At 46.4% G+C, this 13,632-nt stretch overlaps 2 protein-coding genes across 2 annotated transcripts in view; one reads left to right on the forward strand and one right to left on the reverse strand.

Annotated features, from left to right (window-relative positions):
* Positions 1 to 7,537, reverse strand: part of nompB (intraflagellar transport protein 88-like protein nompB) — an 81,566-nt gene extending 74,029 nt beyond the window's left edge. Inside the window, exons 1-3 of the mRNA XM_089569298.1 lie at positions 7,355 to 7,537; positions 6,752 to 6,817; positions 5,919 to 5,963 (exon numbers count right to left, since the gene is read on the reverse strand). Of these exons, the coding sequence (XP_089425424.1) occupies positions 5,919 to 5,963; positions 6,752 to 6,817; positions 7,355 to 7,450 (207 nt within the window). The 5' untranslated portion in view covers positions 7,451 to 7,537. The remainder of the gene's footprint in view (positions 1 to 5,918; positions 5,964 to 6,751; positions 6,818 to 7,354) is intronic.
* A 224-nt stretch (positions 7,538 to 7,761) lies between these two features.
* Positions 7,762 to 11,448, forward strand: LOC149360496 (NADH dehydrogenase [ubiquinone] 1 alpha subcomplex assembly factor 4). The gene is made up of 3 exons (XM_089569299.1): positions 7,762 to 8,019; positions 8,539 to 8,624; positions 10,887 to 11,448. The coding sequence occupies exons 1-3, from the start codon at positions 7,869 to 7,871 to the stop codon at positions 11,346 to 11,348; spliced, it is 699 nt and encodes a 232-aa protein (XP_089425425.1). The 5' UTR covers positions 7,762 to 7,868; the 3' UTR covers positions 11,349 to 11,448.
* The last annotated feature ends 2,184 nt before the right edge of the window (positions 11,449 to 13,632 follow it).

The following is a 13,632-nucleotide window of genomic DNA, read 5'->3' on the forward strand; positions in this document are numbered from 1 at the left end:
TTAACCAGAGCTAAGCCACTGCCTAATTTTTATTGCGAAAGCAATACTGCTCGAGGTTCCCGCTCTTGGCCGTCGTCCCGGAGAATCCACCGTTGACCTTTAGCGTGACCTATGTGCGACGTCATACCAGCTGTGTAAAAGCGGGGCCCAACTCGGCTCGTCGCGATCGCCCCAGCGAATCCTCCAGGATATGTCGGATGATGTGTATAAGGTGAAGATGCAATGATGCGCTGCTGCTGCTAAGAAGCGGCGGCGTGCGGAAGAAACGGATGAAGAGCGGGAACAACGTTTAACTAAACGGCGTGCATATTATGCAGCCAGGCGAATGGGTTCAACATCTCTTGATCTGGGTGCATCTACAAGTTCAGCGTCCTTGCTTTCGCAATCCACTCGGATGTCGGATGATGTGTATAAGGTGAAGCTGCAACGATGTGCTGCAGCTAAGAAGCGGCGGCGTGCGGAAGAAACGGATGAAGAGCGGGAACAACGTTTAGCTAAACGGCGTGCATATTATGCAGCCAGGCGAATGCGTTCAACATCTCTTTATCTGGGTGCATCTACAAGTTCAGCGTCCTTGCTTTCGCAATCCACTCGGATGTCGGATTATGTGTATAAGGTGAAGCTGCAATGATGTGCTGCTGCTAAGAAGCGGCGGCGTGCGGAAGAAACGGATGAAGAGCGGGAACAACGTTTAGCTAAACGGCGTGCATATTATGCAGCCAGGCGAATGCGTTCAACATCTCTTGATCTGGGTGCATCTACAAGTTCAGCGTCCTTGCTTTCGCAATCCACTCGGATGTCGGATGATGTGTATAAGGTGAAGCTGCAACGATGTGCTGCAGCTAAGAAGCGGCGGCGTGCGGAAGAAACGGATGAAGAGCGGGAACAACGTTTAGCTGAACGGCGTGCATATTATGCAGCCAGGCGAATGCGTTCAACATCTCTTGATCTGGGTGCATCTACAAGTTCAGCGTCCTTGCTTTCGCAATCCACTCGGATGTCGGATGATGTGTATAAGGTGAAGCTGCAATGATGTGCTGCTGCTAAGAAGCGGCGGCGTGCGTAAGAAACGGATGAAGAGCGGGAACAACGTTTAGCTAAACGGCGTGCATATTATGCAGCCAGGCGAATGCGTTCAACATCTCTTGATCTGGGTGCATCTACAAGTTCAGCGTCCTTGCTTTCGCAATCCACTCGGATGTCGGATGAAGTGTATAAGGTGAAGCTGCAACGATGTGCTGCAGCTAAGAAGCGGCGGCGTGCGGAAGAAACGGATGAAGAGCGGGAACAACGTTTAGCTAAACGGCGTGCATATTATGCAGCCAGGCGAATGCGTTCAACATCTCTTGGTCTGGGTGCATCTACAAGTTCAGCGTCCTTGCTTTCGCAATCCACTAGGCTTAACCAAGCTAAGCCTCTGCCAATTTTTCACATAGAAATTGAAATTGTGACAATTCGAAACGTTTAGGCAAGGGAAGACAAACACAGTGAATAGATATCCACAGAACATACTTTTGCTCCAACTTATATACCACATTCATGAAACACTGCTGTTGGAGCCAGTGGCACTTGCCCATTAGTAAAGTTATTAAATTGATTCATGCCCGCAGTGATAATTCTAACGATTAAATTAATGCAGTAGATTAAGCAGCTCACATCTTTTTACTAAGACCTCATTCCTTCAAAATTTTGTGTTCATAGAGAGCAATATTCTGATCCCAATCGGGGCACTGATTGGCTTCCAATTGGTTTCTCCCAATTCGAAATTTTCCAGTCGCGCATCTTTAATGACTACTGAAGATGTCTGCCTATACTTCATGGCAGGCTACTCCAGATGAGGGTGAAAAAAAATGAGGCGAAACATGCGCACAAGACACTCGCGCACTCAAATATGCACAAGAAAAACTTCCCGAGGGTTCATATCAGACACGTGTCTTGAAAAAAACCTGACAACTTCTGTACCGCATGACGCCGAAGTTGCGCAACGCCAGGGAACAAGTAGTCTTTGTCAAATTTGCTACGCTGCATATTTTGCTACTCAGCCGTATAGTGGAGCACATATGCCACTCCTCACACACTAAATCTCTATAAGCTGAGGAGAACCTTTGTCCTCACGCTTAAAGACTTTTTAGCCTTTATGGGTGCTGTATGCGTTTCTTTACGGAACTCTGAAGCAAACCATGCTGCCTGGTTTTACAAAGATTCGGATTTCGGTGGAGGCGAAATTTTAGAGGACATGAACTGCAAAGCATTATCAATGAATTAGACAGGCAGAGCAGAACGGTGGGGCTAAAAATTAATATGCAGAAAACCAAAGTAATATTCAACATCTAGCAAGAGAGAAGCAGTTCGCAATTGGTGGCGAGGTGCTGGAAGTAGTAAGCGAATATGTCTATTTAGGTCAGGTAGTGACAGCTGATCCGAATCATGAGAGGGAAGTAACTAGAAGGATAAGAATGGAGTGGAGCGCATATGGCAGGTTCTCTCAGATAATGAATCATGATCATGATCATGACCTATGGGGCAGAAACGTGGAGGCTAACAAAGAGGATTCAGCTTAAGTTAAGGACAACGCAGCGAGCTATGGAAAGAAAAATGATAGGTGTAACGTTAAGAGACCGGAAGTGGGCGGAGTGGGTGAGAGAACAAACGCGGGTTAATGACATCCTAGTTGAAATCAAGAGGAAGAAGTGGGCTTGGGCAGGGCATGTAATGCGAAGGCAAGATAACAGCTGGTCCTTAGGGGTATAACGGAGTGGATTCCAAGAGAAGGCAAACGTAGCAGGGGGCGGCAGAAAGTTAGGTGGGCGGATGACATTAAGAAACTTGCGGGAACATATGTGGCCGCGGGTGGCGAAGGACAGGTTTAATTGGAGAGACATGGGAGAGGCCTTTGCCCTGCAGTGGGCGTAGTCAGGCTGATTATGATGATGATGATGTCAGTGAACATCAAAGAACCCCAGGTGGTCGAAATTATGAGAAGCCGTGCACTTCAGCGCCCCTCATAGCCTGGGTCGCTTTAGGATGTTAACCAAACCAACTTTTGGCAGACAGTACTTGCACCACGCACAGGATACTGCCCTGTGGGAGACCCACAGCAATTTCAAATGTTCTACAGGATGCTGCAAAATTACGGCAGCCCCAGGCTAAGCGTTGAAGGTCCCATAGAACTCCACATGTCGAGCACAGTGCACGGTTTTGTGGTTAATATAGTTGGAATATAATATAGTTGGAATATCAGAGAGTCACGTGGGCGGATGAGATTAGTGTTTGCAGGGGCCAAGCGTAGCCACAGCCGACGCGGGACGGGGATATAATTAGAGAGCAGTGAGAGGTCTTTGTCCGCAAAGTGTACGAACCAGGTTGGTGATGATAATGATGAGGAGGAGGAGGAGGAGAACGAGGAGAAAGGCGGAGGAAAGACTCGCAAAGGGCGATACGGCTGCTCACGTCAGACGATCACGTACAATAGGATGGATTGAGTTAGGGATAACTAAAGAATATTAATTTTCGGTTTTTACTGTTTTTACTCTTCAACGGACTTCTTGTGGTGTTTGTGCGATGGAGGCTTCTAAAAGGCTTCGCCATATTTGCGGCCTTCGGATAATTCGAGCGTTTCATGCGCCTCCTTCAAGTCAGAATTTGTGAGGTATTACTACCCACGATATTATTTTTTGTTGCCAGTCATACGCGAATTTCGGGATTTCATTTCGTTGCTCATTTTGCCTGACCACATTAGAAGCTGCATACTGTTATGCTGTCTAATCAAGTAGTATGCGTTTTTGAGGACATTATATACGTTTATGTATGGTGCTGAGTCAGTCTAGTTTTGTTTATTTGAATAACAAAGTCCGTACAATGTTGTAAAAAAAATGTTTGCCTATTTATCTTTTCCTGAAATATTTTTCGCACTGGCCCAGCTATTCGATATTCAGTTCGATATCCGGAGGTATTTTTCTTTTTATTTGTATTCGATTCGTAGTGGAAAATTTCAATATTCGCCCAGTCCTACTAAATATATTTTAAATCTTGTCATTATCATGGAACGCGTCAGTGTGTCTGGTCAAACTGGCTTAAAATAATTCGCTGAAAAGGGGGGAGATGCACCAGACAATGCGGAATCCTTCACGCTGACCATGAGCCTAACCCTCAAAATTAACAATGTTAAAAATATTAAACCTTGGAAGCGATAAAAGGTTATGCAAGGAAATTTCTTATTGATTTTCAAAGCCTATAGATTGCCTTAGATTGGATGCACTCCTTCAGGGAGGTCATTTTGGGGAATAAAATAAAACGAATCTTCAGCGTCAACGAAAAAAAGTGGTCGGGTTTTACACGTCGCTAAACCGAGTAGGCATGCGAAAGCATGCATGTGTTTAGCCTGGTTAATTGGGTTGTCGGTATACGTCTGGCAACGATATTAGACTCAGGTTAAGTTCTGATCAAAATTAAGCTGATCTTATCTGTCCGCGTCGCGGATGGAAGTTGATCAAGACGGCGATGTGCAATGGGCGTGTTCAGCGCCCTCGTGCAGTGGCCTGCGAAGCTGATCTGTTTGCGCCGCCGCGGGTTCGAATCCCAGAAGCGGCAATATTTATTTTAATTCTGCATGGGCTGTCGCAGGTTTTGCAAAGGTCACTTTCAAGGTCAAGCTTCATGCCAACTCAGTGAGCTGGTTAGACCTTGGGAAGCCAAGTTAGCCCCCGATGACTTACCTTCATCGGAGAAAACCTCAATCATCTCTTTTTGTTATCCGCCTGACAAGGGTCAATTACCAGAAGATGTTTAACATTCTCGTTATTCGAAGAATCGCTGTTCGTCGAATTCAGTCTCACTATTCGAAACACCAACTAGTACAACTGCTCTAAACAGCAACGCATCTCCTCTCCTCAGCTGCCGTTTTCTGCCCGTGAGCGCTCGATTCGACAAGAGATAGGACTTCGGTTACATAAATTGTTCGGACGAATGTAGGAGCCATACAGCAGCAAAAATGAGACTGGATGCGCGGTGAAAGCTAAAGTCGTGTGCGGCTTAGTGGCAGATGACCCTCAAAAGAGTTAGACCCTCCAGCCAATGGCGTCGACCGATTTTCATGACGTCTTAATTAATCCCCTTTGACCTGCTAACATGAAATCGCAACGGATATTAGATGAAAGGGGGTTAACCGCGGAGTCCCGAAAATCACTAGACGACATTGGCTGGAGGGTCTAACTCCTTTGAGGGTCATCTGCCGCCTCGTTCGTGAGCTGTATCCGACTATATATAGTAACTTTATAGTGCCAGCAGACTCGACAATGTCTGATGTCCCAATGGCACGCGTTCGCCCTGTGCCTTCTAGCACGCAAGCCATGCAGAGAAGGAAGGAAATATGCAAGCATCGAACACCGAGAAGCGGCGTTCGTCCTGTCTCTTCTACCTTCGTACGTGTCTCTATTTCGCCGCTGGTATGTCTCACAATTGTACTCCCAAGCAACTAGCCCTGCTTTCTACGCTTAATACCGAGAAGCAGCATCGTCGGAGAAAAAGTGTTTTATGACCCCTTTAAGATCGGGTTGCCAAGACAAGCGCCGACCTAGAAATACCCAGATCACTACGCCCGACCCGCCGCGGTGGCTCAGTGGTTAGGACGCACAGCCACTGAGCCGGAGTACCCGGGTTCGAACCCAACCTCGGCGGCCGCGTTTCGATGGAGGCAAAACGCAGAAGGCGCCCGTGTGCTGTGCAATGTGAGTGCACGTTGAAGATCCCCAGGTGGTCGAAATTATTCCGGAGACCTCCACTACGGCACCTCTTTCTCTCTTTCTTCTTTCACTACCACCTTCCTCCCTTCCCTGACTGCATGGTTTGTGTGTCCACTGAGATATGTGGGAATTACTGCGCCATTTCGTTTCCTCGTAAAAAAAAAATGAAAAACTTACGCCCGTACTGGTGCTCGGCATGCCAGCGTGAAAACCAGAACTTGTCTGAAACGAGAAAAGAAGAGTACTTTTTACAACGCGCTTTGTGGAGAATATAAAGGCCAGTTGTTAACTTTCAGTCGACTCATAAGCATAGCAACTGAGGCACCCCACCTTAGTTCTAAATTTAACTTCTTCGTAGTCCATATTTATCTTGTTAATTTCTTTATGTATCGCTTGCTTCCGTGACTATTGATAGTTTGAATGTCAGCATGTATGCCGATGATCTGGATTTTTTGTTGCAGAACTTTTTGCCTGCCATCTAGCTGTTATAGAGTTAATGTTCAGCGCAGCGCCAGAGCAGGCAAATTAGCAGTTCAGAACTGGGAAGGTGGCAAAAGCGAACCACGCAGAGGTGTCGCACCGTAAACTATTCAAACTCTTGGCAACGTGTTGCTTCTTATGATTGTGCCGCAATGTTCCATGAAACGGACACCATTGACTGTTTTTCTTTAAGGAATAGATGCCCCCTTGAGTATTTTATCTATATAATGTGCGTTTTGCGGCAACAAATTTGTACGGTGGTGCTACATTGCGTTGTTCAAAAATAGGTTGAAGCAATACCGTTTTTTTTTTGTTCTGTGTTGAACAGTAACAGAAAGTGCTATTTCAGTTTCGCACTAACGGTTGCTTGGATGGAAAGAAATGAAATCAAACCAGTAGTCCAGATTTAGGTTAACAGAACTCTGAGGCATGGACGGAAAAATGGGGGGGGGGGGGGGGGGGGGGATACTCGTGTATCGCTTATCAAGTCCTCGTTATTCAAGGACAAGGAAATTTATAAGCAAGCTTACCGGAGGTCGACGGCTGTAACTTGTCCTCGCAGTAGTCTGTTGGAATCCATCATCTCGTGTGAAGCCCTGGAAGTGAGTTGGAAGATATTTTAAATCAATTAAAAAAATGGCTGGCGGTATAGCATTGCTAAGCTCGAAATACTGTGCGAAAGCACGCCTTTTTTTGCAGGTGGACACCACCTCCGCGTACCTCAAAGCGCGATTGTGTGTCCACTGACCCAAGGATCCAGTTACGCACCTTTCCTTTCCTCAAAATCAGTGGAGTCTGAACTTTCCGCTGGCTTTGAGAAAGGAAATGCACATAACTTCCTCAAATCGTATGTGGATGCCCTCGCCTACTCACAGCGCGATTGAGGTGTCCACTAACCCAGCTACACTTTGCTACTCAGAGGCTTCACACAGACACACACCGCTGAAACCCGGCAGTGGGCTAGAAGTGTTTTCGCACTAAAATAAGCAGCAGTGAAATGTTCGACCCAGAACCACAGAGCTAGTTTCACAAAACTCGTTGTGTATTCCACTTAGCTGCATCATTACGCAGAGCTATTACATAGACGTTCGATGAATCTGGACTGTTTTGCACGCACTGCTTTGTCAACTTACATCTGTGTCAAGTGACGGATCAAATTCATTGTATCCCGAATATAGATCGTCGTCATCCGACGGCACCAGATGAATCCGCTCCATCGTTACAGCCATCGTTAAAGCACCTAAAACGGAATAACTACGACAGTAACAGCCACCCTCAGCGGTTTTGGAATGCGTACGAACTGCGACGAACTTCGGATGCAGTTTTGTTTTCGGTATTACCGTTGCCTAACTACGGTTGCGTAGCAACCCTATGTTTCAATTAAAAGCGTTGTCTAACATTTTATACTTTCATTTTTGAGCGTAAAATAGTAAACAATGTTAACAAGACTGCTTGCATAACTAACAGTGTTAATAATGACCTATTCAAGTAAACAGACGTTTTGAAGTCGTATCAATCCAATCCAAGCCAAGAAAGCATGTTTGGGATCGGGCGCTAATTATTTCATTGATCCGCATTCATCAATCCCATGTGGTACTACAGAATGAATTTACTCTGTTGAGATCGCACCTCTTCTGATCCCTGGAAATGGGCAACCGGCTGGCATATTTCGTTAGCAAACCCGTGAGAGACTTCAACATCGAAAACCGTGTCGGAAAGGTTATCAGTGCCGCGAAACCAAAGTCGGCCCCTCGCCACCCGAGTGATGCCAAGCATGAAACCGAGATGAAGCTAGCCGGTGAGCATGTTTCAAACCTCAAATTTGTGCTTCTTATTTATCCGGAAGCTTCACAACCGTAATAGCTAGTCAAGGCTTCAAATTTCCATGTTTCCGATGTTCCTGCCGCGTTGGTGTGAAGTTGACCTTCAAATGAACTACGCGCATTCCCCTAGAACGTTGTTGGCACAGTTTGTGGTTTTCGTGCACCTTATTTTAGAAACGAAAGTACGTAAAGAAAGTCTCTCACTGGGGTATGTGTGTGGGAAAACTACGACAGATTGGCTGACACGTACGCGATGGCGCTTCCCTTCTCGAGGTCTACGTTTGCTTTTCTCTGCAAATTTAATATAAGAAGAGAACCAGGAGATCGTCACGGCCGACGAAAGGATGTCCATTTGAAGTAAAATCACAAAAATAGGGTGCGCTAAAGCAAATATAGAGTAACGTTGGAAATGCCTACAAACACGCCGCGTGTCCAAATGTACGGTTTCTGAGCTGTCACCGTGTCGCAATGAGCACACTTCTGGATTCCCGCAGACGCGAGCAAGTTGCTGGAAAAGAGGGAGGACCTCTTGGAGCGCCTGCGGAGTGTTAGGGTGGTCTCTTCGGATCCAAACGCACAGGTATGTACGCTAGCCGTGAAGTCTTGCTCAGAAAAGCTCCTGCAGTTTCTTAGCAACAAGCATTCTTAGAGGATAGATTCATCAGGTATTAAATTCTTATATTTGTTTGTTTGGTTGCACAGCACCTTATGCAGTTTCAGTGCCTGTTGAGTTGGCAGCTGTGACTTCTAGTGGCGAAAGGATGGTGAGCTATCAACAGCTAGGTGGAGACTGCAAAGTGGCAGCTTTGATGCGCGCATTTTCATATTGCATAAAGGTGTTTTGCTATCACAGACCACGTTCGTATACTGAGAAAACCATTAAAGCGCAACCAAATGCTTCTCATGCTCACCTATGCGGGCACCTGTAGTTGACCGAAAAAATATGAAAGGTGCAAGGAAAAGACGTGAACATGAAAGTTACTGGACTGGTATGAAATAAAAAGCAAAGGCAGGCGCAAAACCAGAAAACAGATGCATGAAATTCCACGTGTGAAACAAAAATTGGCATTCATTTTCATACAGAAAAACGGCGCATTCAGAGCCTCTCAATATGCTTACTGCTTTTAGCACTTCCTAAGTAATAGCATATCCCCCCCCCCCCCGTGATTATTCACACCAGTGTTTGGTATCAGTGGCACCGTGCTAGTAGTATTAAAGGTTCTTATCAAAGGGCCGTTCCAATTTCCCGTAGCTTTCTGCACTGGTTTAGGATTAGAATTCATCACATAACCACTGAGCATGCTTTATTCTACCTGTATTTTTCAACATGATTTTATTTAAATCATAATTTTATCACACACTCTGGTTAGTTCTTGATTTCTTTCACAGTGGCTTTTTTGCATATATGTCATGATGAGTTAACATCACATTCATCAGATTCTGGCTGTGACATACCTTCCGCTGCTTTTCATAAACAGTAACAAAAGAAATTATGTTGCATTTTTGCTGCCTTCTTGTTATTTTTTGCACATTTATGTTCTGTTCTAACCAGTACTGCCATATGAAAATGTACTGTTCTAACGCGCACAGTTGTATTGTGGACTGTTGTCCTTGCCACTACGGTAGAGTGTAAAGTTTGCCTTTTTCTGCGCAGTGGATTTTAAAGCCTAGCCCGTGTTCCGTCAAGAATTTGTTATGTCTGTGAACAGCGTGTCTGGAAAGCAAAAGTAAGACATCAAATTAGCAAATTAAATAACCAAACCATGCAGAAGCTTGGCCGTTGGTTCTCATGACTATAGTGCATCTCGTCCCTCGTGGACACAAGGACTTATCGGTGCACTGTGAAGAATCTTAATTAAGCATGCTTGGATCCGTGTGCATCCCTTTTGTGCAAAAGCACCACTTCATACATTTTAGTCCTCATACTGAGTAGCCTGCCAGCTACAGGTGCCCACAAAAGTTTCAGGAACATGGAAGACGCCATGAAATAAATTTTATTCCTACCTTGAGGCACAGGATCAATAAGAACTGTTGAGAAAAACATTCCCGGACAGAGATATGAACAATATTTTTTGACTGCAGCAGACAGAGTCTAGAATGGGGTGGAGTGCATATGGCAGATTCTCTCAGATCATGAATGGCAGTTTACCAATACCCCTCAAGAGAAAAGTATACAACAGCTGTAGCTTACCGGTACTCACCTATGGGGCAGAAACGTGGAGACTAACAAAGAGGGTTCAGCTTAAGTTGAGGACAACGCAGCGAGCTTTGTAAAGAAAAATGATAGGTGTAACGTTAAGAGATCAGAAGCGGGTGGAGTGGACGAGAGAACAAACGCGGGTTAATAACATCCTACTTGAAATCAAGAGGAAGAAGTGGGCTTGGGCAGGGCATGTAATGCGAAGGCAAGATAACCGCTGGTCCTTAAGGCTAACGGAGTGGATTCCAAGAGAAGCCAAGCGTAGCAGGGGGCGGCAGAAAGTTAGGTGGGTGGATGAGATTAAGAAATTTGCGGGAATACGGTGGCCGCAACGGGACAGGGTTAATTGGAGAGACATGGGAGAGGCCTTTGCCCTGCAGTGGGCGCAGTCAGGCTGATGATGATGATGATGACAGTCTCCACTGGGAGAACTTTACTGAAGGGTGTTGGAGAAACATTTAGACTGAACAGTTTTGCACAAACTAGCTAGGTTCTATTGGTGCACATGGAAATGAAGAGCGCACCGTTCAGGTCAAGGAACTAAGCAGCTTCTCTGCTCCAAAAGCTTGTGTGGGGTGCCTGTACGTAACCAGGCAAGTGTCTCCAGTCACCATTACAAGAGTGCCTCCTCATGTGTCCCAGGTCCAGGAGACTACACCGCCGCCCAAGTCCGAACGGCCGCTTCCGCAGAGCCGAACCACACCGGAGCTACGCAAATACGGCTTTTTTGAGCCAAGCGTGGTGCCACGGGGCAAACTGACACTGCGCCAGGCAACACAGCTACTGGCCGACGCACAGAACGACCCGGCCCAGTTCACGACACAGGCCCTGGCCACACAGTACAACCTCAGCGAGCAGGACGTGCGCAGCGTGCTCAAGTACTTCGGAGTGTTCAACATGTATGAGACATCAAAAAGCACCGCCACAGACAGAGACTTTCTGCAGATCGAAGACATGAAAGCTGAACTTTTGCCGTGGAGGTACGGCAAGGCAGCCAAGGAAGGCACGGAAAGCGCGGAGAAAAAGGACGCCTTGTTGGAAGGTGATAAAAAAAGTGTGGCGCAGGATGACAGGACACTTGACAGCACTAAGGGACAGACATGAGGGAAATAGGAGTCCTAGTGTATAGTGCATGCACGATTAGGGCTGGTGTGTTTGACCGAGATTGTGAGTGCAATGAACTCTGAATAAATGGTGGCGTGCTTGTGGATGTCACAGGTGAGAAAGAGGTGTGTGGAAAATAAGACCTGAGGAAGCACTGCTGTTGTTGCTCCATGAAAAACTGGACCAGGGGCTGGACTGGTGAAGTTGCCTGAGTGTTTGATGTGCATGCATGCACGCGTACACACACGCGCGTGAATGCGCACATACACGCACGCACGTGCGCACACAGAGAGAGAAAAAAACAACTGTTAAAGTTACACCAAAGGGGAATCAGAGGTGAATACTAAGTCAGGCTGGACTGATAGCTTAGCATCACATGATAGCAAATATGTCACTTTTGCAGGAAACAAAGCTTTCATAAGCCAGAAAACTGCGTAAGAGCAAAACACATGTGGCGATGCCACGCGCAGCTTTGTACAACTATGGCTGGCGATGTATTTATGCACTTTCTCGAGGAACGCCATTTCGCAGTCAGTGAGCAGTTGCTGTCGAAATACGGGGAAGGCAATGCGGTACGAATACAAAGGCTCTCATATTGAAAGAAAAACAAAACAGACAACGAAGGGAGGCAATAACAAGCACTGCATCTTTCAGCTTACACTTCGTGCTCTCAGGCTGCGTGTGGGTGTTGTACACTGCAAATTAAGAACTGCAAGCTCTCAATGGCATTCATGCCCTGTTGTGCCCGTTAGGTGTATGATAAAAGCAGTTTCGTTCTCACTTCAGCTGTCGAATCAGCTGCTCTTTGCAAGTTGTGGGCATTCGGAAATTGCAACCATTTTTTTTTTTCCTTTTTAGTACACTCTCACACACCCACATACATGCATGCACGTCATCAACATGTGAAGCGTGATGCAAGCTGGTTGCTTTCTAAGTTTTCTGCACAGTATAAAAGTGAATTGAAGTATCTCTGCATGCACCATCACCTCTCATGTGGCTCATTATAGAAAAAAAAGTTCCCTATCACAGGTTATCATGCCTGCAGTATGTGAGATGCCGGCGTGCAGGGCATGATTTTAGCTTATTTCATCTCTGTGCTTGTTCTCTACGGCGAAGCTGTAGAGAGTGTGTTATGCAGCTAACTTCTTACTAATGGTACGCACACTTCTGCGATGATGTGTGTTTGTCAAGATTATGCATGCATTCCCAGAGGACAGCTACAGCCAGCAAGTGGCAGGCTACAGTTCAGCAGAATGTACCCCAGTTCTTTTTCGCTTAGAACCCATCGGAAGCAATTCACAAACATAGATATCCCAATGACCACAGCAGAGTCAATCACAATGTCGTTTGCGATCATACTTGCTGCGTAGTTAGTCAACACAAGCATGCTGTTTGATAAGCAATGCGCATGCAGTTTTTCACTCGAATGTGTTGTTGAATGGAATATGTTGCAGCACAAGTGCTGCTCGCATGCGTTTGAGGATCCCTCTAAGCTTACGTGTACACTTGACATCACACAACACACCGAAGGCTACATGCTTGCATCGTTACCGCCGACGCGGGCATGAACGTGATCAGCAGTTTGTACTGCAGTCTACTCTGCAGCTGCCCTTACCAATCTCGCGTAGTTTCCCTCACAGCAACGCAACCTATTTCTGCCTTGCACTAGCATTGCAATGAGACACAGACATGTGCAATGCAGTGGAGAGCATCTGCCTTTAAGGGGAGGGGGTGGCACATAGGAGGTCTGCATGGCCTCCTCTAGCACCTTGCTGCCGTGACGGCTGATTTGACCAGCAAACTAGAGTAGTGTCGGTTTCTGGCCATGTTTCCGATCTTTGGACGTAGCACCTCTGATTGGTCAGAGATCTCTTATGCAAATGCGTCATAGAAATTATGTCACTGTGCTTCTTTTAATGTGACAGCGTTAAGGCGCCTGTTCTGCAGAAAATCCAGCGTCGGCTTCGTGAGCGAAAAATTTCGGACAAGCAACCAGGTGGGTCAACTAGGTCACGTAATCTTGTGGCGTCGTCACAACCTTCCCACCAGATTGTAAGCAAACTGCCCACCGTGGCAGTTATTTGGTCACTCAGAAAGAGCAACCTGGGCCGCACAAGGCTCACAGGAGAGAAAGAGAAAGGTGCGTGCGAAACTGGCGTTTGCCTAAGTACTGGGGTTCCTTGTATTTTTCGATTCCTGAGCTTACAAAAGAGCATCCGTCTCGCGTGCGCGCTTGACGAGGAGGACAGACCAGTGCAAAACAGGCGCTCTTCGCCAAACTAGT

The sequence above is a fragment of the Amblyomma mixtum genome, chromosome 2 (genome assembly GCF_055824585.1).
Source record: "Amblyomma mixtum isolate Tamu chromosome 2, ASM5582458v1, whole genome shotgun sequence".
NCBI lineage: Eukaryota > Metazoa > Arthropoda > Arachnida > Ixodida > Ixodidae > Amblyomma > Amblyomma mixtum.

Excerpts from the sequence above, each read along its gene's own strand:
- LOC149360496 (XM_089569299.1), top strand. The coding sequence starts at position 7,869 with ATGGGCAACCGGCTGGCATATTTCGTTAGCAAACCCGTGAGAGACTTC. Across the intron at positions 8,020-8,538 it reads AACCGAGATGAAGCTAGCCG|ACGCGAGCAAGTTGCTGGAA; the intron begins GTGAGCATGTTT and ends GGATTCCCGCAG. Across the intron at positions 8,625-10,886 it reads CTTCGGATCCAAACGCACAG|GTCCAGGAGACTACACCGCC; the intron begins GTATGTACGCTA and ends CATGTGTCCCAG.